Consider the following 27,793-nt stretch of genomic DNA (forward strand, 5'->3'; position numbering starts at 1 on the left):
GTTAGGCTTAAAGCCCACTTCTTAACAATATACAAAAAGGTAATGCATGTAGAGAAAATTGAACAATTGGAACAAAACTAGAAAAAAATTAGGATAAGAGTACATATTTACAATCAACATAAAAGAGAGAAGGGAAGTGAGAATGGAAGATGTGTCTCATAGAGAAAATGTTGTGAGAGAGTGAGGTTTGAGATAATTAAGAGAGAGAGAAGTGAGAAATTTTTGATAGAAAGTAAAGTAAGAAATTTTTGATAAAGAAAAAAGTGAGAAGTTGTTAAGAAAGTTACTTTTAATTTTTTTGAATATAAAATTATTAAAAAATAAAAGTGAATACTATAAAAAAAAAAGAAATGAAAAAAATTTCCAAAATAACAATAAAATGATAAAAAATTTCTTATTATATATTTTAAAATAATAAAACAAATTTTTGATATACTTACAAAATGGAAAAAGTGAATATGTATAACAAAAAACGGATTAAGAGGAGAATCGTCCTTCTATATAGGCATAGATTCCAATTACTAATTCTTTCAGGTTTACTTGTTTTGAAAACTTATTCTTAAAGGCAGTTGTTGAAAATAATTATTTAAAAAGTAAAAACGAAAACTATTGAAGTCTTTTTATCGTCAAATTATTCTCGGGGTGTTCAACAAGATCTGCATAGCTGTGTGATGGAAAAGAAGAATGTAAGAGAGTATTTTATTGCTTGCCAGCAGTGCCACCCAAACGAAGTATGGAATATAGGAGTGAGCGAGAGTTTTTATGCCCTTGCATTATTGAAAGGTTGTTTGTTGAGATTTCACTGAATCAACTAAGAACTGCTGCAAACACAGAGTAACGTTCCATTGAATATTTTATGACGGTACGGTTCGTATTATTCACAGGCCATTCTTCATTTTCACGCGTGAACTCCGAAGAATCCAATCTCATGGCATTGCATCAGTCAGTGCTCACTTGCCACTTTTGATTTGTGCCACAAGTTAGTTATTCGTCTCTTTCAACCATTATTTCAATACTTCTGCTTCCTGCATCGTATGTCAAAACTTACTTTGTATTAACTAAATATATTCAATTTTTTTTGTCATTGTCGTTTCCAAAAGTGAAGGTTCTGATTCTCGTGCTGTTGTGGCTATTAAGTGGACTGAATCAAACTGAACCGCTTTCCACTACAGGAAGTGTTGCGTTTCCTTTTTCCTGGATCAACTGATAACACGAAAAGACTTCTATTAGAAATTGGAAAAAAGCTGACTCAACAATCTTGGAAATGAGAAAACAAAAAGTGAAAGAGAATATAACTTAGGCGCGTAAACTGTATACTGCACTTAAATCGTGAAACGAAATTTCCTCGAAGGAGGGAAGCGATGCGTGTATATATTCTATTAATGAGGGGTGATCCTTTTACATGAGGTGGAAATCTCGTGAACGGAAATGGAAATTAATTTAATTGTTGTTTTATACGCTCTTGCGTTATTTATTGAGAATAATAGAGTTCGTTTTTTTCTCTGAAGGGTTACAGGTTGCGGCGGAAGAGAAAGAGGAAGACGAGGAAGAAGACGAGAATATAGCTATCGGCCAGACTACTAATATAGTCTCTTTATTTTCCCGGTAAGTCCACGGGCTACTATGCTTATTGCTACATAGAAAATTCATACACATTATGACTATGTAAGCCTAATTTAATGGTGCATATAGAGAGAGATGTTTTAGGGGTCTTAGTTTCTAGAGATACGTGTTTTACTTTGTAATTGAAAGTGATTGATTTGAATTTAGGGGTCAGTGATAAGTGAACTGTGACTTTGAATTATTAAGAAACGACAAATATCAGTTGAAATTTCAAAGGTGGAGACTTGAACTGCTTTCTTCTCTTTTGTCGAACATGCTTTGGATTGGAGTGCTTAATTCTGAAGTAGAAAGACTGAATTTAGGTTTTTTTGTGATACGGTGGTGTTTGTTCCGAGAGTGGAAGAATGGTTGTTAATAAACGGTTATTAGCGATATACTGTGAAGTAGTAGTAAGGCATATTAGGTAGTGACGGTGTCATCTTTCCTGCGACAGTTTTCGGAAGCATGAGTTTCTCCAAGGGTTCTCCTGGCAGCCAGACGCCGGGTGATATTGAGGCTGGGTCTCCCACTGGCTGGTCTGATGATTTTGATGGAGACTTTTCTGCTGATCCATTTGATCTTACGAGAACAAAGAATGCTCCGGTTCAACGCCTCAGGCGCTGGAGGGTATGTGTAGACATTATTTCTAATTCCCTCTATTGCTGTTGCTATGTTTTGTCATTATTTTCAATAATACGACTAATACATTTTGTCTGCTTTTGAATTTGTACTGAATAAATATATTATTCCCCGTGGGCATGAGTTACTGTTTCAATGAAGCTGGTTAAAACTATTTGTGGTTTTTACCTGTCCAATAATATTGTAGGGGTTGGGCATTTCTTGGTTTCCCTAGTAAGGATATTGATGTCTTGTCTTGTAGGATTTTGGTGCCGCCCCCTACATGGGTGAGGAGGGGATCCACTTGTTGAACCAATATGTTTTACCAAACTTTACTGTGAACATATTTGGTTAAATTTCCCCATAAACACTTTTAGGAGAAGAAAATTAGAAGGAAAGATGAAATAAACTTCTCCATAAAAAAGTTAATTTATGTATGAATTAAAAGTCATCAAATAGAAAAATTAATATGAAATAATTTTTACAGATTTGCTTATGCACGAGTTAATTTTAGTTTCTAGGGAAACTCATTTCGTTGTTAATTCTTATTTTTCTACTTTGGAAGATTAAAAAGTTTTCTCAAACAAACTCTATATGGTTGATGCAAACATAAAGAGATATAGAGAGGGAGAGAGAGTGCTTCCTATCATTTTAATAGTCAATAAAATCTAAATTAAGACCAGCAGAGGGGGAATGAATCCTCTCAGTCAGTCATGTGTTTGGCCATGCGAAGAGAGACAAAGACATGGAGAAAATAGGGCCTCATTGGGGTGTTGTTTAGGGTCTATTGAACTCACATGAGAAGATCCATTCCCTATGAAGTGAGAGCAGGGGCTAGGCGAATACTGGATTGACTGTATGGTTTCAAGAAGACATGTTTAAAAAGATAAGTAGCTCAAAAGATACCAAGTTCACGTACTGACTGATTGGTTATAGCAATATAAATTTGAATTTTGTTTCATTTAAAGGTCTATATGGACATTTTTTTTCTCTGCCAATACAAAATTTTAGCATTCATGTACCTACCTGTACTCATTGAGGATATTCGAACGTGTAATAGTTTAATATTAGTACTCATCTTCTGTCAAACACAAGTACCTTTTCTGTTGTGGAGTTTAGGACAAGTTTATACAACCTGTTTCTTATAAATTTTACCCGTTGAGTAAGAGGTCCAAATTTATAGTATTTTGAAGTATGGAGACTAAACAAGGTTCTGTTTAAGGAGAGGACTGATAAAAATATATAATATTAAAGACAAGGAGCGGAATGAAGTTTTGTTGCCAAAGACTCAACATTTTTAACAACGGATCTTTAGTAGACTATTAGAGTATTAAAGACAACACAGTACACATTCCAATTAGCACAGTTTTGGGATCTTCAGTACTGTTTTGAACATCTTGTGAATCTCTTCCAAAACACTGTACTCCAAAGGATTTCATTGGAAGTATTACTTTGAATACCTTTCTATACTTGCAAATAACATATTTGAGATATTGTCAGGACTACCTGCGGGAGTCCAGGATTCTCACTATCTACAAACGGCAACATCAAAAAGCTCAGTTCTTAATCCTTCTAGAGAAGCTCGGTAGTGAGGATTTAACCCCACCTCATAAGTTTGGGAAAAAGTACTTGACAGGCTGGCTGAAAGGCCTGCTTTGAGCCTTTTGATATGTTCACAGTCCCCAGCTATGCTTGGTAACATAATATTTTGATTATATGTATGGAGTCAAAAAGGGAAGACATAATATTTTGATTATATGTTTGCTGGACGCCAGATAGTGAGGGCAATAGTCAATTTGGAAGCTACAGTAGGATCAGTCCATATGTTTCTTGTAAAGGTCATTGAAGTATAATATGCTTACACCCTTATTGCGAGATCCAGTTTCAGAAAATTTTGGTTTAATTCATTTTGATCTGAAGTACCTTCCTTGTATTTCCAAAATGCTAATCTTTTGTTAGGTGTACAGTTTAAAGAACACTTGGATTGGATTTAGGGATTTGAGATTCAGTTAGGGTAATAAATTTGGACTCTAAAAGACAATGCAAATTGCAGGGTTTAATTTTTATTAATGGGACAAAAGCAAGGAGAGATTTAATGTAACATTTTAAATGTTAAGTGAGTTGATGGATGCCATTAGTAGTTGCAAATAAAGCAAGAATGAAACTGGAGACCAGAATATTAGAGTGATGGGTATTTATTGGGAAGACAAAAAGAAAGCAATAAACTTGACTATCAACTCTTCTAATTTAATTTTCAATTCTTCTGACTTTTGAAATTTTCAGATGTTACAGGAAGTAAAGAAATCATTCAATTACTAGAAAAGTTTATATTTTCATATGGGAAAAAAGTTCTGTTTGTGACAAGAAAATAAGTACTACTTTCACTACAGTTCTGGTAGTTTGTTCCTAATAGACACTTAATGATTGTCTTTTTAATGCTAGTTTGAACATTCAAGATATATATTATATTTGCAATGGCTCTTTTTGAAGTTGCAACTGCTCTCTTGCAAAATAAACCGCTTTTTCCAAAACTGTCTCAAGACATAATACAGCGCATTTCTTGATCTTGCATCAGGGACTTGAAGCCACCTCCGTTTACTATTTCTTCAGTATCAGAGTCCTATTTTATAATAATTGCGTTAACATCAATTGCTACTTGTTTCTGAGTATTTTTGACATGCATTTATATTTTATCTTTGGGAGACTATGTTTTTTTGATTGACGAAACAAATAATTCATTTGGTGTTTTAGCAAGCGGCGCTTGTCCTCAATGCTTCTCGTCGATTTCGTTACACCTTGGACTTAAAGAAAGAAGAAGAGAAGGAGAGAGTACTAAGAATTATTATAGTGCATACACGGGCCATTCAGGTTCGGTTCTTCAATTGACTTTCTTTATTATTCTCATGTTACACGTGTTAAGTGAACTAATTAATTAATTTACTCTATTAGGCTGCATATCGGTTCAAGGAAGCTGGGCAAATGAATGGTGCGTCACTAGATTGTTTTCACTATTATGTGTAAAAATTGTAGTACACTAGTTAGAACTTACTCTCGTCTCCTATATTGTTAGAAACTCATTTGTTGTTCTGCAATTTATAAAGTTTACTTTCAATATTTTTACTTATCTTCTGTATCTTTTTCTTTGATTTCTTATTCTGCTAATCTGCATCTGAGTTCACTACTTTGGTCTGTTTAGCCATGAAGGTTGAGAGTTCTAGTAGTTTGTGAACAAAATTGATTGGTGTTTTTTGTACCTTTGTACTACTTTTGCTCATAAAGAAAGGTTGCTTTAGTCTGGTGTACTATCACCTGATTAGCTGCATATTGACATGGAAATAGTCTGAAATAATATGTGCCTGGCATCACTGATCTCCTTTGATAAGCCCTGCTAATGTTAATGACCTAATATTCATGTCAGTTGCTACATGTGTCTGAAAAACCTGTAGCATAGAAGTCAAGTATTTGACATAGCTGATTTTTACTGATAATCGTTCCAAGTTTTGTGTCTGACATGTTTAATGTGATCCAATTATCCTTTTAGCAGATCAACTTCCTTGCAATGTCAATTGTAATTTTATGACTTGTCCATTCCCTTTTATATAGTTTTGTTACTATACATTTGCTTGCTATTTTCAGCATAAGTAATGTTCAAGAATTACTGTTACAGAGATTTTTAATGGTCTTACCAATTTATGATTATAAAAAGTGTCTGTATTATTGCCTTAATTCTAAACTGTTTCTAGTATATATCCAATTATTTTTTGTGATTATCAAGCCTTGGACGTATTTATCATTTGGGGGATTCTAGTGCTATCCTATTTTATAATGATAAAAGGTGTTTATAGGATTATCTTAATTCTAAAATACCAAAGTTGAAAATGCTTTGGTGTGCTGAGGCTTGATGCTCCCTAGATATTTGTTAAATCATTTTTACAGTGAGTTGGCCTGGTATATTAAAAGCGTAGACAGTATTTTCTTTCCAATATCAATGCTCAGTGCTTTTAACTGTTAGGACTACGAACTATAAAACCTCATTCAAGCTCCACTGGAGAATTTTCACCTCATTCAAGCTCCACTGGAGAATTTTCAATTGGACAAGAACAACTTTCTTCAATTTCAAGGAATCGTGATACTACTGCTCTGTGGGAAAATGAAGGGGTAAGTGTAATGAGAATGAAATCTCTAATTATATTGATTAGTGTCATCATATTCACGTGATTTTTCTGAATTCTCTTTATAAGGTTGTAGGGTTATCAAATCTGAATTCTCTTTATAAGGTTGTAGGGTTATCAAATTTATTGAAAACCAATTTAGAGAAGGGCATTCGAGGTGATGACGACGACTTGGTAATACGGAGGAATGCATTTGGCTCCAACAACTACCCTCGAAAGACCGGAAGAAGATTTTTGGTAAATTTTGGTGCACATTAATCATTTGAAAACCTCTTTTTATTGGAGGGTTATTGTACTGATGTCGTTTTTGTTGCTTTAGATGTTTATGTGGGATGCTTGCAAGGATCTGACCTTGATTATTCTAATGGTAGCCGCAATGGCTTCATTAGCACTGGGGATAAAATCTGAGGTGAGATTGGTTGAGAAAGTTGTGATACAATTCCGTGTTCTTATGTGATAATAAAAAAAAATCCTTTCAGTAGTTTGTCTTTTTACGTAGAGTAGATAGTCTGATTCCAAACTTATGCTATTTTTTATAAAAATGTGCATGGAAATATTAACGTCCTGTACTTTCACAGTCACTAATTGCTGCAGTTTTCACCCTTCACTAACTCAGCCCACACACAAATTAATCCTTCCACTGTGTGCTGTTATATTTCCCCTTTCATTGTAATTCTGCCTTATTGGTATTCTTTGATAGTGTCAGTTGCATGCTAGATAGTTTTTCTTTCCCTTTTGTTTAATCTCTATATAGATTTCTGGTGTACAACCCTTCTGTTAGCTTAGTAGCTCTCAGACTAGTACCATGATATCATCTATATACCAGGCTCATCTGCTTTTTATTTGACTAATGTAATGTTCTACCAACAAAAAAATCATTTGACCTTTAGTGTTCCTTTTTTCATTCCTTCATAATTCAGTATTAGGATTATGTTTTTGTTAATGCGAAGAATTAGGTTCATCTTCAGAATTAATTATTTCAGGGTATCCAGGAAGGTTGGTATGACGGGGGAAGCATTGCTTTTGCAGTTATTCTTGTTATTCTTGTTACAGGTATTAATATTTTCATAGTTTATAATGCATCATGATCAAAGCATTAAGATTCCGCTTCTGAATTTTTGATTGAATATAAATGGATTTGGTGTAGACACAATTCCATTATCAACTTTGTCATTGTTATCATAATAATTGTGCATTTAATAATACTCCCCTTTGATGGGCAAAACATCCTCATTTGTTTCTCCATTTTTGTAGCTATAAGTGATTATAAGCAGTCTCTTCAGTTTCAAGATCTAAATGAGCACAAGAGAAACATACGTTTGGAGGTATGTTTTTTGGCTTAGATATACTTTGTCATTATTACTAACTACTATACTGTTATCATCATATATCTTCAATTTTATGTTTTGATTTGTGTTGAGTAGGTCACTCGAGATGGTAGAAGAGTTGAGATCTCCATATATGATGTTGTTGTTGGTGATGTTATACCCCTTAACATTGGTAACCAGGTATTTCTTTTGCCTTTTTTGCATAGTCACACCTAATAGTTTCATTTCTTGTTATTTAGTTCTTAATTTATCTTTTCTAGGTCCCCGCTGATGGAGTTTTGATTACTGGTCACTCTCTTGCAATTGATGAATCAAGTATGACCGGGGAGAGCAAAATTGTTAGTGTTTATTTCTATCTTGTGGAGAATCAGTTTAACTACTGCTCGCTTTTCCTAAGTGGTTAATAATATTTTTCAGGTCGAAAAAAATTCTAATGATCCTTTTCTGATTTCTGGTTGTAAAGTTGCAGATGGCAATGGAACTATGCTGGTAAATTTTGGACTTGCGTTTTCCCTTCTATTTTTCTCTATTGTCCTGTCTTGATTTTATTTACAAAAGTAAGGAGTTTCCAAGGGGTTGTTGATATAATTAATAAATAACCTATAATTGGACATTAACCCTTGTAGCTTAGATGGGAATTGTCCCAAGGGCCAAAAAAACATGTAAAAAACCATTTTGGTCTTTGAAAGGTTTGAGGTTGATCATACTAGTCCTTGAAATATGAAAAATGGATCGATTTAGTCCTTTTTTTGACATCAATTTAATTTTTAAAAAGAACTAAATTGATTGACATTTTCATCTTTAAGGAATAATAATAACTTCAAATCTTTCGTAAACTAAAATGTTGTTTTACCAAAATGCTAGAAGCTTTTCCTAGTTGGATCTGTAAGGAAGTTTTCATTTTTTTTTGGAGAAAGTCACTCTGAGATGTCAATTATTCATTTAGTGGATACTGTTCAGGAAGGGATTCTGGCTACTGTTTGACTTTTGAAAACAACAGGCAGAGGGAAATTAGATTGGTGAAGTATTGATTAAATGGAACTGAACTTCTTTCAATAATTCAATATATGAAATTGATTGTATTTTTTTTTTCTTGCCCACCTATTTTATTGATTAAACAATTTTTTTTCTGATGTTTCTTTTTTGTTGGTTGGTTTCCTTCCTCAGGTAACGGCTGTTGGTATTAATACGGAATGGGGGCTTCTAATGTCTAGCATTTCAGAAGACAATGGTGAAGAAACTCCTTTGCAGGTCCCTTTTTTACATGCAGTTTGTTTTTCGTTTTTGCTTCCAATATTACGTTTACCTATATAAAGTTCTCAATATAGGTACGCTTAAATGGTCTCGCCACCTTAATTGGTATTGTTGGACTCTCTGTGGCTGTTATTGTTCTGATAGTGCTGCTGGCCAGGTTTCTATATGTTTCTTTTTCTTTCTATCTATGCTTTGTTTTAACATTCTTGGAATTTCACATCAACCTACTTAAAATTTAAACGCGTGGCTTGTTTACTGCTAACTCATTTGGTTAACTGTCAAAATTTGAAAGCACGGGAAAGTTGCTATTTATTGAGTTAATTATTGAAATTGGTTATTTTCCATATATTGAAAGTTTAAGCATCTTAATTGTCGACCCTGAAAGGGCAGGACTATACGCCAAACAGTCAAAGTTGAATTGGATACCTTGCCCTTTAACCTAGTTTTATTTTTTAAACTTTTTTATATTTTTTACTCATGCCTTAAATGGCCACCTATAAACACAGGTATTTCTCTGGGCATACTAGAAACCCAGATGGAAGTGTTCAATTTATAGCGGGCAAAACCAAAGTTGGTGATGCTTTTGATGGAGTAATCAAGATATTCACCATTGCGGTATGTGCATTAATTACTAAAATAGCCGATTGTATATGATTCATAAGATAAATATTCATATCCTTTCACAGACTTTAATGTTAATAACTATATGGTGATTGTAATGTGTTGAATATGTAGGTCACCATTGTAGTGGTTGCAGTGCCTGAAGGGTTGCCTTTAGCAGTTACCTTAACGTAAGTTTGGTAAATTTTATCTCAATTTTACCTAGTTTTGATGGATATGTGGGAACATTAACAGTACTGTAATATGATTTATAGATTTTATCCTTTGTTCTTTTAATGATTGTACCAAATATTGGTCCAGTGTAGATTTTCTGTTGTTTCATGATATTTTTCTATCTTATGACTTTTTTTTTAGTTTTAATATTATTTTCTTATTATTATACGATGCTTTTATTATCTCTATTGTATCCATTTTACATTGTCAATATTTTCTTTCATATTTCTATGACTTGTTACTCTCTCTTTCTATCTCTGAATCTTATTTCTCTCTTCTAACACTGTTTCCCATAAACTATTTTGCAGACTTGCCTACTCAATGAAAAAAATGATGGCAGATAAAGCTTTGGTATGCCAATTTTTGTTTGTGCTATTGAATTTTGGTGTATCTATTTGAAAACGCTGTATAATATAATACATTGAATTGCAGGTGAGGAGGCTCTCCGCCTGTGAGACAATGGGCTCAGCCACAACCATTTGTAGTGATAAGACTGGAACATTGACTATGAATCAGGTTAGTTGTGATTCAGTGTTTAAATCTTATTTATAGTATTTATTCTAGGTCGCACATACTTGTTGGAGAGCACTTGTTGCAATATTTTTATTCTATTGTGGCATATCTGTTTCCCAGCTTATGTGAAGTAGCAAACATATCAACATGTAAGATTAGGAGTTAAGAATAACTAATTAAACTAACACAACGAATAAGCTATAAAGTATGTGTGTGTGAGGGTTGACCAATAGCTATTTATTTTGGTTGAATATTTCAAAGTAGTTTACGATGAAAATAATGATGTGTCCAGCAAATTTTAATTTCACCAAAATTCTGAGATAGATGACTGTGGTTGAGGCTTGCATTGGTGGGAAGAAGATCATTCCTCCTGATGATTCACAACAATTCTCTGCTATGCTACGCTCTTTGCTGATTGAAGGTGTTGCACAGAACACTAATGGAAGTGTTTATGTCCCTGAGGTATGATAGAAAGGTTTTACTTTGTTCAGTTCCCCCCAATAATAATTTCATAATTGACTGGTTCTACTACTTTATGAATAATTCTATTCGTAACAGGGTGGTAATGATGTTGAGATTTCTGGATCACCAACCGAAAAGGCAATTTTAGACTGGGGAATTAAGGTCTGCTTTGAACTTTAAATTTGGACTTCATTTTAATGAGCTTTATGCAACTAGTTATGATGACTGTTCAATCAAATTTCAGCTTGGGATGCGTTTTGATGCTGCCAGATCAGAATCATCAATTATCCATGTCTTCCCCTTTAATTCAGAGAAAAAGCGAGGAGGAGTTGCAATACAGATGGTAATACTTTATTGGCATTTTAATTCAAACGTGTATTTTTTTTGGTTCTGTTCTAAACTGATATGTTATTAGGGAGCTAATATATTATATGGTGATGTCTATATGTTGTTTTTCACCCAGACCTATCTTTAATAATTTTTATACGTTTCCGCAGCCTGACTCTGAAATCCATATACATTGGAAAGGTGCTGCTGAGATAGTCCTTGCTTGCTGTACAGGGTATATTGATGTTAATGATCAGTTGGTAGAGATGGATGAAGAGAAGGTTTGAGTAATTAGTTAAATATTTAGATCAATCGTTAAGCAAAGGCATTGGTTTTTCCTCCCGATTAAATTTTTCCTGTTTGGAAATCTTATTTGATTACAATTTTTCCCTATCTTTTATCATAACATACTCTAGTGAAACAAAAGCTAATACAACTATTAGATGAACTGTTGGATGACATTTAATACTTGTTTTTGACTGATTTTGATAACAATTTTCCTGGCGCGCAGATGTCACAATTTAAAAAAGCTATTGAAGATATGGCTGCTGATAGTCTACGCTGTGTTGCAATTGCATATAGATCATATGAAATGGAGAATGTTCCAACTAGTGAAGAACTTGCTCACTGGTCATTACCAGACAATGATCTTTTTTTATTGGCTATTATTGGCCTGAAGGTAATATTACCTCTAAAAATTAGATTGTCATGGAGTTGAGAACCCACGAATGAGAGAGTTGACAAATAGAATGAAAGAAAGAATGGAAAGGAGCTGTTATTCATAACTTGAAAAATGCGAAATTCTCCTTCCAAGGGGTTCCCCTTTCATAATATAGCTACTGCTCAGTTCATAAACGTTATCTTCTCAGCACGATCCTCTTCCCTTGCATTTCCCTATCTATTTTTTCACTAACTTATGTAACTGTCAAAACTAGATATTTCGTCTGTCCTCCCCTTATTCTACCGAGTAAATACCCTTCAGTCATAATGCATTGTCATCTTTGTTTTGTTTCCAGTATTATAACATCTTGATTGTATTCTTGACTTACATGTTATTGCTCACATATTTTCTTTTTAGTTTTGTGTTGAATGTTGGTAGCGCTATTATTTATAATTTGCTCAATTTGTCATTCTTTCTCTGGCATATCTTGTTTAGAGTCTATAGTCATTCTTCAAGGGCCTATACTTGTTGCATGACTTCCAGACATTAATTTCTATTATTTATGTTCTTACAATTTGTTTTTTTGCCAATTATGTGTTGAAATGCAGGATCCTTGTCGACCTGGGGTCAAAGATGCAGTGCAGCTTTGCCAAAAGGCTGGGGTTCAGGTATATTTATACATGCTTTTGATGTTGAAAGTCATTTTGTTCTATTAAGAGGCTTAGGTCATTGAGGCAGTTATTACATGTTATAGGACTCTATTTGTACTGCTAAGTGGCCAATGTTTCACCCTCTGATGATTTTTATTGCGACAATGATTTATTTACGAAAAAAATAAAAATAAAATTCATTCCTCCCAATAGATTATGTGAAAACCATTTAGTTTTACCAAAAGTAATCTATTCTAAAGGGGTATTTCTAAGAGCTTATTTCAGTAATCTTCATGGAGTAAGTAAAAACAAGCTCTTTTTAGCTTCTTTTAGCTAGTTTCACAGTCAAGCTGATGAATAGGCTCTCATTTGATAAGATTTTATTGAATACGTGCTTATTTAAGCTACTTACCCAAACTTGCCCTAAATTCAGTGGCATTAACTCTTCATTTTGTCAAAGCTACTCCTCATGAATCTTTTGAAAATTGAAACTTCAAAACAGTTTCACAAGAGGATAGTCAAGTCACTCTCCCTTTAGTCAAAGCTGCTCCTCATGTGTTTTGTGAAAATTGAAACCCCAAATAGTTTACTATGCCTTATGGAGTTTTTTGCATGCTCCTCTTGACATTTCTACTATAGGTCAAGGTTCTCTGTTTCTCACAATAAGAGTTACTATTAGTAAGCATGATATATACTATAATCCTCTACAGTTCTGATTGTCTAACATGCTTGGATTCCTCATATGAAGGAACCTTGGTTGACATCAGGGGCCTTAGGCTGCGCTACATGCTCTAGGGAAATATGAAATTCAGACTTAGGGCATAATCCATCTCGAGAGTTCCTTAACTTTCTTATTGTTCCTTTCCAATTAGTCCGCTTTTTCAGGACCATCACTCATAATTGTTATCACCTACCCAATAATGTCTTCAATTTGACAATCCAAATTTTAATTCTGTTAAACTACATATAAGCTACCAGTGAACTACCAACCTAATCCAGAAATACAATTCCCCTTCTTTTTGTGACTCTGAGCTGATTGCTGGTAGAAATTGCTAGTAGGGTAAGTATGGCCTGACAGCACTGATGGAGTCATCATATTTCAGTTGCAACAATGACTTTTTCCTGTATTCCAGTTATATATCCGATTTTTATATGAACAGGAGGTATAAAACTGCTTTTGATAGCATCTTTGTGAAGATAAGACCGAATGATTTTATTCAATCTTTGCACCGCAACTATTATTATTAATTGTGCAATTTTAACTTGTTTAATCAATCAAGAAAAACTACATTATAATGTAGTCTTAGTACATACTGTTGATTATATTTAGGTAGTTGCATAGTTAAGAATAATGTGCTCTTACTACAAAAGGCTTAACCTGAAAACTGGGAAGGGGGGGAGGCGCTGATACATTAACTGTTAGATAGAAGCAAAAGGAAGGATTTAAGATGCCTATGAGTACCTCACGATATCTTTTTTTTTAATATTTAAAACCATATCGTTGCTTTTGATATGACAAAAACACGTTGGTCAATTTTTCTATTATAGGTTCATCTAAACTTCCTTATCCTGCAAAATGAACACTGTTTCAGAAATGCAGTATGCAAGGCTTGTGCAGTTTTCTACTTATGAAAAGTACTAATTTGCTTGTTTTGGATCTTTAATCCCAGGTAAAAATGGTCACCGGTGACAATGTTAAAACCGCAAAAGCAATTGCTGTGGAATGTGGAATTCTTGGTTCAATCTCTGAAGCTACAGAGCCAATCATCATTGAAGGAAAAAGATTTCGTGCCTTGACAGATGAAGGGAGAGTAGAAATTGTTGACAGCATATTGGTATTATCCAACAACTATAACAGCCTTAGTGTTGTAACTGTTTGACCTAATGAGATTAAGTATCTATTTATGTTATAGGTTATGGGACGGTCATCTCCTAATGACAAGCTTTTGCTTGTGCAAGCATTGAGGAGGAAGGGCCATGTTGTGGCTGTAACTGGAGATGGAACAAATGATGCTCCCGCACTACATGAGGTTTGAAAGGCATTTCTTACGTTTTTGGGGCATATGCTTACATTTTTATCTTAGATACATGTTAAGACGATGTCAGTAATTATAATGATAAAATATACGAGTATAATTGATGCCAAAATCGTTGTTGCTATGTCGGTTTTATATTCAATTAGAATATATTGTTCTGACACTTTTTGGTTCAAATTATATGAACTATTTTTTGTTTTCATGGTTGTGTTCGTCACTCTATTTTTGGATTTTTAGGCCGATATTGGTCTTGCAATGGGTATACAAGGAACAGAAGTTGCTAAAGAGAGCTCTGATATTATTATTTTGGATGACAATTTTGCTTCAGTTGTGAAGGTTAGTCCTCATTTCTTATCTGAGATATGTTGGAAGTAATCTTGAAGGACTATTTCTGGCACTAATTGAAATGCATTATTAGAACTTTTTGAATACTTTTGTGAGAGATTATTTTAGTATTAGAGTGCATTCCACAGCCTCATATTATTTCGTGTAAGCTGATTATGAATCGATGTTTGAATCATAAGTGGTATCACCGTTCAATATCCCTCGCCAATTCAGGTTGTCAAATGGGGGCGGTCTGTATATGCAAATATTCAGAAATTTATCCAGTTTCAGCTTACAGTCAATATAGCAGCACTTGCTATAAACGTTGTTGCTGCATTTTCAACAGGTGACATCCCACTAAATACAGTACAGGTTTGTTTTCTGTTTGTCACTAACTGCTTGCCGCTCCCTCATTTATTCAGAAGGCAATCCTTATGAACTATTCCTTCATTAATTTCTAACAGCTTCTCTGGGTAAATCTTATCATGGATACTCTTGGAGCATTAGCCTTGGCAACTGAACCACCAACTGATTCCCTGATGGATCAGCGTCCAATGGGCCGAAGGTAATTTTTTTGTGCTTAGCATTTTTTTAATGGAAGAAAGAAAATTAAAGAGGGAAGAACAATGTACAAGGTCAAAGATATATATCCTTTACAAAATACCAACACAGCAGGGTACATATAAATTGGGAAGTAGAAACTCATTGTTGTGGTAAAAGGCTTTATGAATCACTGTGAAAATAATCAGTGGCCAAAAGCTATGAAGATGCTAGTGAATGCTGAATTTATCATATACTTGCATGGATTTTACATAATGCACTTGTGTACAATCACCTATTGTTGAACTCCATTACCGAAACATCAGATGCAGTGACTATGTCTTTTTATGGTTTTTGTGTTATAAAATTGACAGTATCTTTTTTGCTGTACAGAGAACCTCTTGTATCAAATATTATGTGGAGGAATCTGCTGATACAGGTGAATTCTGTTTCTCATGTAGTAGCACTCCTGTCGAATTGAAGCTGGCGGGGATTTTATTTTGATGTGGACCAAGCCACAAACAACAAACTAATGAATGTTAAAAATATAATGCATTACTTATGCCATATTATTTCTGCGGTCTCTGAATAGTCGGTAATGGTTGGAAACTTTCAGGCAATGTATCAAGTTTCTGTGTTGCTTATACTTAATTTCCAAGGTGTGAAGTTACTGGGTTTGAGGAATGAACCCAACCGCCCTGCAATCAAAGTGAAGAACTCTCTGATATTCAATGCATTTGTTTTTTGTCAAGTAAGTCCTTGTCATATCCAGTTAATGTGAAATTACAAAGCTCTACGTTTCATATATATTTTTTTTGGAAAGTGGTGGGTTGATAATATTGTTGAAACCAAGACCAGTTTTTCTATCAGTTAATTTAGGTCTCTTCATTAGATTAAAATATACGAAATACTTATAACTTAATTGTAAAAAATAATTATATATATATATATATATATATATATATATAGAAAATTTTAAAAAGAATATTTGCCATACAAACCAAATAATAAAACAAAGGAAGTTATTATGTCTTTTAAAAGTTGAAAATGATGTGTGTTTATTTTCTATCATAGTTGTGATTAAGGTCATCCTTTTACAATCTTTATTATTCTCAAATGGCTTTAGGTGTGTTTATGGTGTATAGCACCCAATAGGTCTTGAAAGAGTGTAGAGTTCATAATAGATACGGAATTGTTTAAAGTTCAGCAGTTTAGTGATTTGTTCACTGTAACTTTATGTTTTGGGGGAAACAAACTAATCCACATGTAGTTTGTTAATACTAATGAACGGGGGTTCAAAGGCAATTTTACAATGGCTTCCCTCTGCCATTAGTAACTCTGCTGTTGCTTGATTGTTACCGGACATATTATTGCCCTAAGGACTTTTGATAGTATACCACTTATTAAGGTGTACGCGAGGAAAGATAGAGAGGCATAGAGGGAGTAGTGTTATAGATGAGGTGGCGAATAAGGGAGTTAGTCATTTGAGGAGTTGTTGAGGATAGAATCTCGGGACCTCCGTGAATGAGCCGAGTTGTACATTCATGGAAATGATGTCTACCCATTTTCTTGCGCTTTTTTCCGTTGTATTCTTTCATTCGCTTCTTGTTACTCTTGTATACTGGTATCAGAGACATTTGAGATATCGGGGTTAATGGTCAAGTAAACGGATGGAGAACCGATTATAATTCTTGGAGGGGGAGTGAATGCAAATGGAGAAAGAGTTGGGAAGGTGATGGTCGACTGGTATCAGAACCAGTTGAGATATGGGGGTTAATGGTCAGGAAAACGGATGAAGAACAGATTAGTGTTTTTGGAGGCAGGCCTTCAAGATTCGTGTATGCAAATGGAAGATGAGTTGGAATGGCGATGGATGCGAGGTTGAGGGGTACTGAAGCAGCAGTCCAAGAAATTCTTGACCATTGAGTGGGAAAGATGGAAAATCAGGAGAGATTCAGAGGGACATAATGAAATTGGGACGTGGAGTTCCAGGAGGCAAGAAAGCCGAACTCATTGAATGGGAAGGTGGGAACTACAAGATCAAGTGTAAACTCCTATTCCAGCCTATCGTAGTAGTGAAGAAAAAGAATATGGTACATGCAGATTGATTGGATTATGAACTTACAGTGCACTAAATTAGATTACATTTCAGTGGCAAGGCGAGAAGGACAAAATCATTGAATGGGGAGGCAAACCAGTTCAATTGGACCTAAAAGGTACTTCTAGAGTCACCTCAAAGAACTCTCCCTTAACTGTGGTGTGCGATTCAAGGTCACAAGGTCATGGTACTAGTTGATTGTTGAGCATCTCATAATCTCATTGCTAAGGAGACAATGACAGCTTCGGTTCGGGTGTTCCCCATGGGAGACACAGCATAATATTGGGTCGAAGTATGAGATGAACATGGGGCCAAACACTAGGAGTTTGCAAGGTGTGAGGTTGAAATTGCAAGGGCTACCCCATTCATAAATTTGGCTGTTTGTTTCTTTCCTGCATCCTAAGAAATTTCTTCCTGCATCATTTTTGAAGAAGATTGTTTTCCTCCTTTTAAAAATACTTCTGGATTGTTGTTTCTCAAATATTTTCAGAACATATTTTCTAGAACACATTTTATTAATTTTAGATTTATCAATTCGGAAATCAAAAAAATATATTTCAAAAATTATGTTTTGGAATGATTTTTTGTTTTCTGTATTTCCTATTATGAAAATACTCTTTACTTACGAAACTTGTATTTTGGAATCACATAAAACTGTGAAAGGGTAATTTCGGTATTTCAAACAATGTCGGTATTTCAAACAATGTAGGGGTGTAGGAAGAAAAATGTAGGGATGCATGAAGAAACTCCCATAAAATTTTATTCCAGATAGATGGGGTGGATGTAGTAATGGGTATGGGAAAAATAAGGCCAATTTCAAAAAAACTCAGTGAAATCACCGTAATTTAATTTATTAGATCAATCCCTACTCTCGCGGGGCTTAAATCTAGTTAAACTTATTAAGTTATTTGATCATTCAAAGGAACAACCCTAAAAGGGTATGTCTATTTTTGTGATTTGAATCCTTATGTTCAAATTTAGAATTTTTAATGTTAAGGTTCAACATTTAGTTCTTCCCTTGATATCTAGGACTATTTAAATAAGCATGAAGAACTACTAAAATTGAACTGAAATATTTTTAACGTTAACAAAATGAGGGAAATACAAAGGAAATTGTCAATCCCTCATTTTACTATCATAATCCCTAGAAACAAAGAACTACTCACCCATAGTGTTAATCACGAAATAACTCGTTAAAAAGTACAAGAAAAGCATAAAAAAGGATAGGAAGAACTTTATTTTCTAATCTCTGAATATTTGCATTCTTTGTTGGATCATCATTCACCTTGCTCTCTTTGATTTCCAACTTTCGTTCTTGATCTCCAAATGCAAGATGGTTAAGCACGAAGACGACTCCAGCAAAGGATGAGATGAGACTCCCTCTCTAAACTTGCTCCAATCCCCTTTTCATATCTGGGGCGTTTTATTTAATTGTTTATGGGCCCAATGATTGAGAACTTAGTGATTCGTGCTTAAGCCCAATGAATTTCATATGCCAATCCCAAATAACAAAAATACTTAATTGAACAAAAACAGTACATAAATTCCTAGAAATCTAAATAAAAATACAAACTCCTAATGAAATTTTACCTTAAATAATGTTAGTTGCACACACATCAAAGCAGCACAATGCTATAAGCTTGAAGGAGCCAACAATCCTAAATTGAGTCCCTTGTTCCAGCCATATCATATTATTAGTGAAAAAAAAAGGATGACACAAGGAGATTTTTGTGTCGATTATATGCCACTATATAAGATTATAGTTCCATATAAATTTCCTATCTCTATGATTGACGTAATGTGGATGAATTGGCTGGGGTAGCATCGTTTTCGAAATTGGATTTGAAAGTTGGGTTTCATTTCATCAAATAAAGAAAGAAGGATGAGGAATTCCAAGAACAACTTTATTGACTAACGAGAGACAGAATGAGTTCCTTGTGTTGCCATTTGGACTCATGCATGCTTTCTATACTTCTCGATGCTTGATGAATGAAGTTTTAAGACCTTAATCATTAAGAAGTACATGAGGAAATATTAAGGGTGATGCAGGGATTTCTGTAGACAGAGTAATAAATAAAGAGACGAATAGGATAGGGATTTAGTTTGAGGAGTTGTTGAGGGGAGAGTCTAGGCCCTCGGGAACTCCATGAATGACCGGAGGCATTCATTGACAGAAATAAAGTCTACCACATTTTCATTTTCATGTTATTTACTCTTGCATCAACGTTGGATTCCTCTGTTTTTCGTTTCCGCTATATCCTTTTGATGTCAGAAGAAGGTTTTGGATTCATGCCCAATTCATTCTTCACCTTTTGTTTATTGTTATTGTAGCATCTTATATTTGCACTACATTCTGTTGATTTTTATTCAAATGATGACAAAGAAAATGTCCTTCCAAATCTGCAGGTCTTTAATGAATTTAATGCCCGAAAGCCAGCTAAATTCAACATATTCAAGGGAGTCACAAGAAACTACCTCTTTATGGGGATAGTGGGAACAACTGTTGTGCTCCAGGTTAGCTATAGATACTGATGTTACTACAGAAATAGTAGGAAAATTGCAGAGAACGAAGTTCTGATTACAATGGAAAATAAAATAGTAGGAAAATTGCAGAGAACGAAGTTCTGATTACAATGGAAAATAGTAGAAAATTTAGATGTAGAAAGGTAAAAGAAAAACTCTCCAAGAGCATTTGCCTTCTCTCCCCATGGAATTATTGACCCCAAAAACTACCCAAATGACGACACACCCCCTGCACCACCCCCATTCCCTTATTCCCGCCCCCTTCATATTGCTGCATCATTATCTCCAATACCCTGCTGTCCAATGTCCTTTCTGTTTGAGACATGCATAACATTTTCCTCTACTCCCCTTCCCAAACTAGCCCTATTCCTCTCCCTTCAAGAGTATACTTTAATAGGGAGGCCATGGTGTTCAGGCACATCAGTTAGTCATGTTAAAGTCTTTAGTTGTTTGCTTATATTTATAACATATTGGTAAGGCTACCGTAACTTCGTTACTGTTCGCAGATTGTCATCATTGAATTTCTTGGAAAGTTCACTAAAACAGTCAAGCTTAATTGGAAGCTGTGGCTCATTTCTATTATTATAGCATTTATCAGGTCAGTTGGTGATCAGACGTGCTAGAATTCATAATATATCTTGCTCTTTGCATGCTATTTTCTTCTCCGATGAGTTTTTGTTGGAGATTGAGTTTGATGAATGCTTGGGGGGGAGGCCTTGATTGTTTTTAATGCTATGTATAACTCGAAAGGCAATTATGCGTTTATGCTAATCCATGTTCCATGTGCAAATGCTAACTGTAATTTTCCTCTGCTCCCTCTTCCTTTTTCCTATTCTCTCAGCTGGCCTCTTGCTGTGGTTGGAAAACTGATACCAGTACCGAAGGTTGAACTCAGTAACTTTTTCCGAAGATATATTCGAAGATCTTAAATAAGCATGGAATCCGAGGCGTCTCAACTGAGATAAACAGGCTTCTCAACTTAGTCAAATCTAGTTTGCCTTCCCTCCGTCTCATTTATTGATAAGTTTACCTACATTCTTCCGGCGATGATAAATAATATACTATTGTACAGAGATTCTACAGATTAAGAAAGTTGGATTTGTTTTATACGTAGGTTCTAACAAGATCAGCTTTGTTATATTCGGAAATTCAGCTAGTCTTCGTTATTTTGCCACCAGTATTTTTCTGTATGACAAACGCTGATTTATTATCTCATATATTTAGAAAGTTGTAGAGATTTATATAATTAAGGTCCATTGTTTAAATTCAGCTTCTTTCTTATTTGTGTTTACGTGTATATTTTAAATTACATAAAATTGAGGTAAAAAGATAAAGTATTTAAGTGAAAATATCTAACAAAGAGAATGTTTGTTATAAGTAAAACAATCCAGGTACGTCCATTTTTGAAGCTCTATCAGCCGTGTGGTGCTCTGAAAATAGTCCCGCAATCTTAGGAGATCCCATATTAAGTATTAGTCCCCCAGTTCCTTATGGCCATATTTAAACTGGAACAATAAAACATGTCCTAATGATGACACCAAATAAATTACAGACCACGATGATTCTTGGTAATTAATTTCCAAACAGCTACCAAGTTCAGCAAGAGATTCACAACTATTGTATGTCAAACAAGTCTGTGATACAGCGTGTTTGCGAGCGGATTAAAATGACATAATTCTCACTAATGGCGTATTTACACGCCATGCATCAATTTCAGACAAACATCTAGTGCACGCAAGTATTTCTGTGTGCTTATTGATTGCACCAGTAATTTATTACTAGAAACTAGTAGATAATCTAGACCTACCTACATGATATTGATCAATTTCCATTTCACTTAAGTTTTACTCTTTTTTAAATTAAAGAATATAATTACATGTCACGTAAATATTGATCAAGAACCATGTAATCATTTTGCGTAGCTGACAGGAGTTTACTTTGTCAGGTTTTCATAGAGTAGACAATGAAAATGGTGCATGGCCTGCTCAACCGTTGGAGCATATCTACCGACAGAATATGCTGGGGACTGGAGGCCTTTCTGGACACCTTCACACAACACGATATCTTCTATCTGCTCATCAAAGACCAAATATGGGTATATATCTATCTATCTATCTATCTATATATATATATATATATATATATATATATATTCCAGCTGAGGAAAATATCTAATCAAGCCTGGAAAACCAATGCTTTTACCTGCACTTTCTCACTATCTCGTAAACTTTTTTCTTGGAAATCTCTGTCATTCTGCTCGGTCAAAGAGAAGCCAGTACGTGTCAGTGTTTTAAATTGCAGCAATTATTTTAGTAAGTGTTTATTTATTTTCTAACCCCAGTGATTGTGGAGTGAAAACTCACAAACTAAGAGACTCCATCCTTTAAGGAATGGGGCCAGTAATATGAAGATAAATCCTGAATTAATTTCTGAAAAAAATGTATTAATGAAAGCCTCGAGACTTCATTATGTTTTTAGCCAAAATCCATCAAAGCTACATAGGTGTGGTTTTGGTATAATATTACTAACATAAGAAAAATCATTTGAAGTATGAGGGCAAAGATTTGAACTTCTCATTTCCTATACCCTGGTCATTAATCACCAACTCTTTCCGCCTAGAGTCCCTAACGGTGGCTAAGTTTCTTCAAATCTAATTCCATGAACAGTAGGTACAAAACTATCAGCACAAGGTTCATTGTAATACATTGGAAGAGTATTTTTTTATGCCAAATTGAGTAGAATCTGATTATCTATTCATCACCCATAAAAGCTTGTCTGTTATGAATAAAATGTCAGCGAATAAAATTTTCTGCTGATAGACCAAAAGGGAGCCCATACAGGAAAATAACTTTTTGTATCCTTAGTCCAATGGGGTTGATAGTGCAGTAAGTTAACAGCAGATACATTTTAGAGACTCTGAATCATAGATAGAATATCAGGTATTATATGCCTACATAACTAGAAGTTACCTTCAGAGAGCGTTCAAGATAGTAGTCAAATATTACTTTACATTTGTTGGGTCCTAGTGGAACCACAAGATTGGTGTCCATCCAAGGTCCGTACCTATGAAGGCCAGCAAGCACCCCAGTTATAAAGCATGCTAATTTGCAAAACAAATTAATACATTGAATATATCAAAATTTCTTGTTTAAATGAATAAGATGACTGAAAAAATGATCTGCAATGCCTAAACAACAACAAAGCAAGCACCTATTAATCATGAAGTTTGGGTAAATAAAAGCGTATATAGCTTTTCTTCCAAGTCGATCATAATTCTCTTCATTTTTCTCTGAGCTACCTTCACAACTTTGGATGCTAACCTTTTCAAACATCTGTTGTCTCATTCATAAACAATCTTTTTAGAACATAAGCAACCAGATGTGTAACAAAAAAAAAAAAAATCCAGTGCCAAAAGAATTTATTATTTTAGCTCACTTTAGAAAATTATTTTAGTTAGTAGACTGATAAAGAAAATTCTTTATTCTGGTTGCAGAAAAGGATGAAAAAGTCATGTAACAAGGGTTCCAAAAAACCATCTACATCACTCAATTTTTCATGCTACAGTACAATAGCATGTAAAATGAAAAGATTTTCTAAAGACAGCAAAGAAGCTTACAGTGATAGAATAGGAATCCATCTTAAGACCAGAAACAAGGCCTTTATGTGCATACGGCACATGATAGCCACCATCTAAGTAGTTATCACAGAATACCTGCAAAAAAAGACCCTGAAATTGCTACAGTCCTAGAAAAGCAACCCATTGAATCATACAAACAACATTGTGGATATAATAAAAGCTGATGTTTAAAATTTCTTGTAGAGAATGTTCACTTGGGAGATAAAGCAAACAGGTTTACCTACTATACGTGAGAGTGAAGTTTCATAAACCAGGTAAAATATCTGGTCACATAATTATAAAGAAAATGAAACCGTAGCTCACGTAATAAACAATAACTTCCAGGAAAAAGAATCAATTGAATCAAATAGTCAATTCATACCTTCCAATTGCATTCAATTGTGTATTCACGTCTGCAAACATAACTTAGTGAAGAATCAATTCCACTGGAACTCAGTACTTCTGAACAGCTACCCAGCCATTCCTTTGACACATTATGACTATCAGCTTCCTTCTGAGAAACATTCTCTTTTTCCAGATTGAGAAGAACAAAAGGTCCCCAGGTAGCTGCTTTGATTGGTAAAAGGCCAAAATCCTACCCTTCATGATCACAGAGAAATCAGTTGACCTTTCCCTCTGAAAACTATATAGTACAAGAAACTTATCATGGAACATATCTGCATACATTTACATTGAAATTTCGCATTCCTGATATTCTAGTGGCCTTTCTAAGTGCTCCATTGAAACCATAAGTCCATCCCTGCAGAAATCATCGTATTTTCATATCTAAGTTTTCAAAACATAGAAACCTATCAGATCATGATAACTAAGTACAGCCATTACCTGTGAAGGAAAGCTTGACAATTATGTTTTCAATTTCACAAGGATCATAATAGAGAGGAGATCTATAGAGAAGAGAATCAAAATAAGTATACTAATATGCATATTTCTCACTGTTGGTAAACTCACATGATAAGGGCAGACAAAGCAGGACTTCTTTCCACTTCCATAAGCAAGAAGAGAAGCATGATGACGACAGACATTGTGAAAGGCACGGACCATGCCACTGTCATCATGACAGACCACATATTCCACATCTCCTAGTCTGAAATTTTTAGTCACCACTTGATTCTCAGAAACTTGGAAAAAAAGAAAATGAATAGAGTTGACAACAAATGACAAAATGAACTTGAGTCTACGTATTTCTATTGAGGAGAAAATAGATGCATTAGAAAACAAAACCTTCCGGTGAAATAGTCACGGGGATCCTTTATCTGCTCCGTGGATCCTGTAGTAAAAATTGAGTGAAATTTTGGCTGACAAAAAGTCTCTTAAGGTAAAAAGTAGAAGTCATAATTGAAACTTGAAATGGCTTCAAACTCCTTTGTAAATACTTGTATAAGAGAGAAAAAAAATGGTTTATATATAAACTAATATGTAAATTTATTTTATATAATTTCTTTAAATTTTTACTTTTAATTTATGTATAAATTACTTTTAACTTAATTCCCTTTTACTTTTCTCTCAAACGGAGAAGTTTGATATTTGTGCAACCAGAGAAAACTAATTGAGGCTAAAACTTTGATGAAGTGGACCTCCAAAAGTATTTCACCGTAGAAAACACATCATAAAAATCAAAATAATTTTCTTCTTTTCGATCATCGAAACTAATTAATGGATTGAAATTCCACATCTAAAATTTGTTTTCCTCTATATTCCCCGCAGGGTGAAGAAAGCAGAACGAAAATACCCAAGAAAAGAAGGGAAAAAAAGGTTGACTCTTTGGGCAGAATAAAACTGACCCACTACTTGCCAGCCTCTGTAGAAGACACGATCGAGCTCAAGGTGGAAGAAAGAGGGGTCAGTGTACCATGATGTTGGGGGGGTAACGGCTTCCTCTATGGGAGTCTTCGGGTTGAAGTGGTGGACAAGTCTCTGAGTCTCAGATGTATGGACATCTGAATTGCGAATAACGCAACGAGTGATTGTTAAACTTTTGTTTGGAAAATTAAGGTTTATGAGTTGGCCTTGCCGAGGAGTAGAGGTAAAGGGTATCAGCTGCGTGCTCATCGCCATTTGCATCTTCGTTACACTTCACTTCTTTTCCTTTCTTTCTGCACTGCTCACGCTCTGAATTACACCAATCACAAGGTAATTGCTTCCTTCACCCTCCCAAATTTATATACGCATCCATTATTAAATTTCAGAAAATGAGTGGATGTATGTCTAAAATGATTGGGTGAGGAATCAATTGCTTCACAATAAAATAAAAAGGCCATACTAACTAACATTTTTGTACCTTGGTTTCTCCATTAAATAAAAATAAAAATAAAAATAAAAATACTTTTTCTTGTAAGTTAAAAAATAATGTATGTATATATACACACATATAAGGAAAAGAGTAATTTTCCCTTATTCTTTTACAAAATAAATACTTTAAACTTTAACTATGTCTTAATTTATATTTAAAATTTAACTTTTTTTTTATAAATAGTAAGGATGGGAATGCAAGTATGTCTGTATAAGTCCGTCCTGTATTTGATCCACAAAATGTGGATTGAATTGGTTGGCCCTGTGTAGAAAATATGGGTTTATTGATTTTATTGGTCCGTCCTACATGCGGCTTAGCCCACGGACGATCACCCTGCATAAAAAAAATATTTTTTTAAATTAATAAATATAAATTTTGAATAAAATTATTTATTTTTATTAAGTTATTTTTTTATTAAGATAAATTAAATAAATGATTTTATAATATTATTTTCACGACACATACGTGATAAGATGTTATGATTTTTAATGAAATTTGAATTTGAATTGTATTAATAAATTAAATAATAAAACATTTCATTAATATATAATTTTTTAAAAGTAACACAAGTAGACAAATGCTTACTATTTTAATTTATATATATATATATATATATAAAATATTATATTTAATTTTTATTATGAAAAAGACTAAGTCTGACTATTATATTTAATATTAATAAGTATTAAAATCTAAACAATATATGTATTTCAGAAAGATAAAAAAATACTATTAAATATTAAAAAAATCATTATTGAATTTCATGAAGGTGTTGTAAATTAGGAATTGAGGATAGTTTCTTCTTACACTTCCATGTCTTCCTTCTTGTACTCCATACTTCAAAAGATACTCAAATTATTCTTTGACATTTTTCATTGAATACTTTTTTTTAATTTCAAAACGTAGAATTTAGAGACTTACTGGGTTATAGATTTTGGAAGTTTAAATTTTTGTTTTTGGGATTGTACAATCTTCTAGATTGCACAATCCATAATACAAATTTGTATTCCAGATTATATAGTTTGGAATGGATAATTTATAACTTTTTTAGAATATAAGGTGTTAAGAAGAAAATACGGGGATGTAGAAAAAAAAATTTAAACTTTTTAAATATTCAGGTTATTTGGATCAACTTGTCCCACACTTGGCCTATATGGACTGCAGGATAAGACCAAGCGGACCAACAAGTTCAAATAGATAGTTTGTCCCACGTTTGTTTTCTCAGCTGGTCCATGTCGGACCACCCTGCTTTGCCATCCCTAATAAATAGGTTTGTAAGACCCGAGAGCATCAGACTCCCACCTTCTTTTTTCTTCTTCTTTTTTTCTTTTTCTCTCTGCCTTTCCCTTCTCTTTTCAATTTCTCTCTCATACCTTATCTATTCCAAAATCTGATTACACAATGTTGTAGTTGAGGAGTTAGGCTACATTTCTACCCGATCATATTTTCAAATAGAATAAGTTCATTTTTACTCTAAAGTTCCCTTATTCTCTATTTTTCTCTATGATTTAGTCACCAATCTTAGTGGGGCCTGTTGAGAAAAGTGTTTATCTCAATTTGATTAAGTTTATACTAAAATTTGATAATTTTTGGATAACTTGCTTTAGGTTCCTAAATTTTTTGAGTGGTTCCCATGTCTGAGGTAGAATTTCCATTAGAATAAGGAATTTCAGGTAAGGAAAACTAACTTTAATTTTTAATAGTACCCTAGGCTAGAAGATCTAAATGTAGAGGGGATGTGGTCCCAATATTCAATTTCTCTTGCAGAGATATTGTTTGTTTATATATTGTGTTGTTTGTTTATATATTATTTAAACTTGTAAAAACATTAGATTTTATAGTTTGGAAGTTAAATATTGTTTTTGATGTTGGAAAAGTTTTTGGATGTTATGAATTTTAAAATGTTATATGATAAAATGATATG

General features: G+C 33.9%; 2 protein-coding genes across 24 annotated transcripts in view; one reads left to right on the forward strand and one right to left on the reverse strand.

Annotated features, from left to right (window-relative positions):
- The window catches only part of LOC137807273 (calcium-transporting ATPase 10, plasma membrane-type-like), a 30,198-nt gene extending 9,010 nt beyond the window's left edge, over nucleotides 1–21,188 (forward strand). The window contains exons 1-37 of one of the 22 annotated variants that reach the window (XM_068607834.1): nucleotides 654–783; nucleotides 885–979; nucleotides 1,106–1,407; nucleotides 1,509–1,605; nucleotides 2,057–2,229; nucleotides 4,972–5,088; nucleotides 5,170–5,206; nucleotides 6,233–6,378; nucleotides 6,498–6,629; nucleotides 6,712–6,801; nucleotides 7,376–7,445; nucleotides 7,647–7,717; nucleotides 7,817–7,900; nucleotides 7,981–8,058; nucleotides 8,138–8,209; nucleotides 8,888–8,971; nucleotides 9,049–9,131; nucleotides 9,481–9,589; nucleotides 9,710–9,765; nucleotides 10,117–10,159; nucleotides 10,241–10,324; nucleotides 10,646–10,783; nucleotides 10,880–10,945; nucleotides 11,028–11,126; nucleotides 11,281–11,391; nucleotides 11,622–11,789; nucleotides 12,380–12,439; nucleotides 14,092–14,256; nucleotides 14,335–14,451; nucleotides 14,695–14,793; nucleotides 15,016–15,153; nucleotides 15,246–15,346; nucleotides 15,715–15,760; nucleotides 15,938–16,072; nucleotides 19,826–19,933; nucleotides 20,449–20,540; nucleotides 20,784–21,188. In XM_068607834.1, coding sequence (XP_068463935.1) covers nucleotides 2,068–2,229; nucleotides 4,972–5,088; nucleotides 5,170–5,206; nucleotides 6,233–6,378; nucleotides 6,498–6,629; nucleotides 6,712–6,801; nucleotides 7,376–7,445; nucleotides 7,647–7,717; nucleotides 7,817–7,900; nucleotides 7,981–8,058; nucleotides 8,138–8,209; nucleotides 8,888–8,971; nucleotides 9,049–9,131; nucleotides 9,481–9,589; nucleotides 9,710–9,765; nucleotides 10,117–10,159; nucleotides 10,241–10,324; nucleotides 10,646–10,783; nucleotides 10,880–10,945; nucleotides 11,028–11,126; nucleotides 11,281–11,391; nucleotides 11,622–11,789; nucleotides 12,380–12,439; nucleotides 14,092–14,256; nucleotides 14,335–14,451; nucleotides 14,695–14,793; nucleotides 15,016–15,153; nucleotides 15,246–15,346; nucleotides 15,715–15,760; nucleotides 15,938–16,072; nucleotides 19,826–19,933; nucleotides 20,449–20,540; nucleotides 20,784–20,871 — 3,249 coding nt within the window. In that variant the 5' untranslated portion in view covers nucleotides 654–783; nucleotides 885–979; nucleotides 1,106–1,407; nucleotides 1,509–1,605; nucleotides 2,057–2,067 and the 3' untranslated portion in view covers nucleotides 20,872–21,188. Of the gene's footprint in view, nucleotides 1–611; nucleotides 784–868; nucleotides 980–1,100; nucleotides 1,408–1,508; nucleotides 1,606–2,056; nucleotides 2,230–4,971; nucleotides 5,089–5,169; nucleotides 5,207–6,232; nucleotides 6,379–6,461; nucleotides 6,630–6,711; nucleotides 6,802–7,375; nucleotides 7,446–7,646; nucleotides 7,718–7,816; nucleotides 7,901–7,980; nucleotides 8,059–8,137; nucleotides 8,210–8,887; nucleotides 8,972–9,048; nucleotides 9,132–9,480; nucleotides 9,590–9,709; nucleotides 9,766–10,116; nucleotides 10,160–10,240; nucleotides 10,325–10,645; nucleotides 10,784–10,879; nucleotides 10,946–11,027; nucleotides 11,127–11,280; nucleotides 11,392–11,621; nucleotides 11,790–12,379; nucleotides 12,440–14,091; nucleotides 14,257–14,334; nucleotides 14,452–14,694; nucleotides 14,794–15,015; nucleotides 15,154–15,245; nucleotides 15,347–15,714; nucleotides 15,761–15,937; nucleotides 16,073–19,825; nucleotides 19,934–20,448; nucleotides 20,541–20,783 lie in introns of those variants that run through there. The other 21 variants (XM_068607824.1, XM_068607813.1, XM_068607827.1 and 18 more) reach the window with 21 other exon arrangements.
- Nucleotides 21,189–21,488: 300 nt separating this feature from the next.
- On the reverse strand, nucleotides 21,489–25,826 carry LOC137807276 (choline monooxygenase, chloroplastic-like). 2 transcript variants are annotated; one of them, XM_068607835.1, is made up of 10 exons: nucleotides 25,361–25,826; nucleotides 24,801–24,846; nucleotides 24,528–24,663; nucleotides 24,244–24,318; nucleotides 23,941–24,153; nucleotides 23,559–23,654; nucleotides 23,153–23,274; nucleotides 22,912–23,005; nucleotides 22,145–22,195; nucleotides 21,489–22,013 (listed from the first exon to the last, which is right to left on the reverse strand). In XM_068607835.1, the coding sequence occupies exons 1-10, from the start codon at nucleotides 25,638–25,640 to the stop codon at nucleotides 21,876–21,878; spliced, it is 1,251 nt and encodes a 416-aa protein (XP_068463936.1). In that variant the 5' UTR covers nucleotides 25,641–25,826; the 3' UTR covers nucleotides 21,489–21,875. The 2 variants fall into 2 exon arrangements, with proteins under 2 accessions (XP_068463936.1, XP_068463937.1); XM_068607836.1 differs by having other exon boundaries at nucleotides 24,250–24,318; nucleotides 25,361–25,777.
- Between the last annotated feature and the right edge of the window lie 1,967 nt (nucleotides 25,827–27,793).

This window comes from Phaseolus vulgaris, chromosome 3, assembly GCF_000499845.2.
Source record: "Phaseolus vulgaris cultivar G19833 chromosome 3, P. vulgaris v2.0, whole genome shotgun sequence".
Taxonomy (NCBI): Eukaryota; Viridiplantae; Streptophyta; class Magnoliopsida; order Fabales; family Fabaceae; genus Phaseolus; species Phaseolus vulgaris.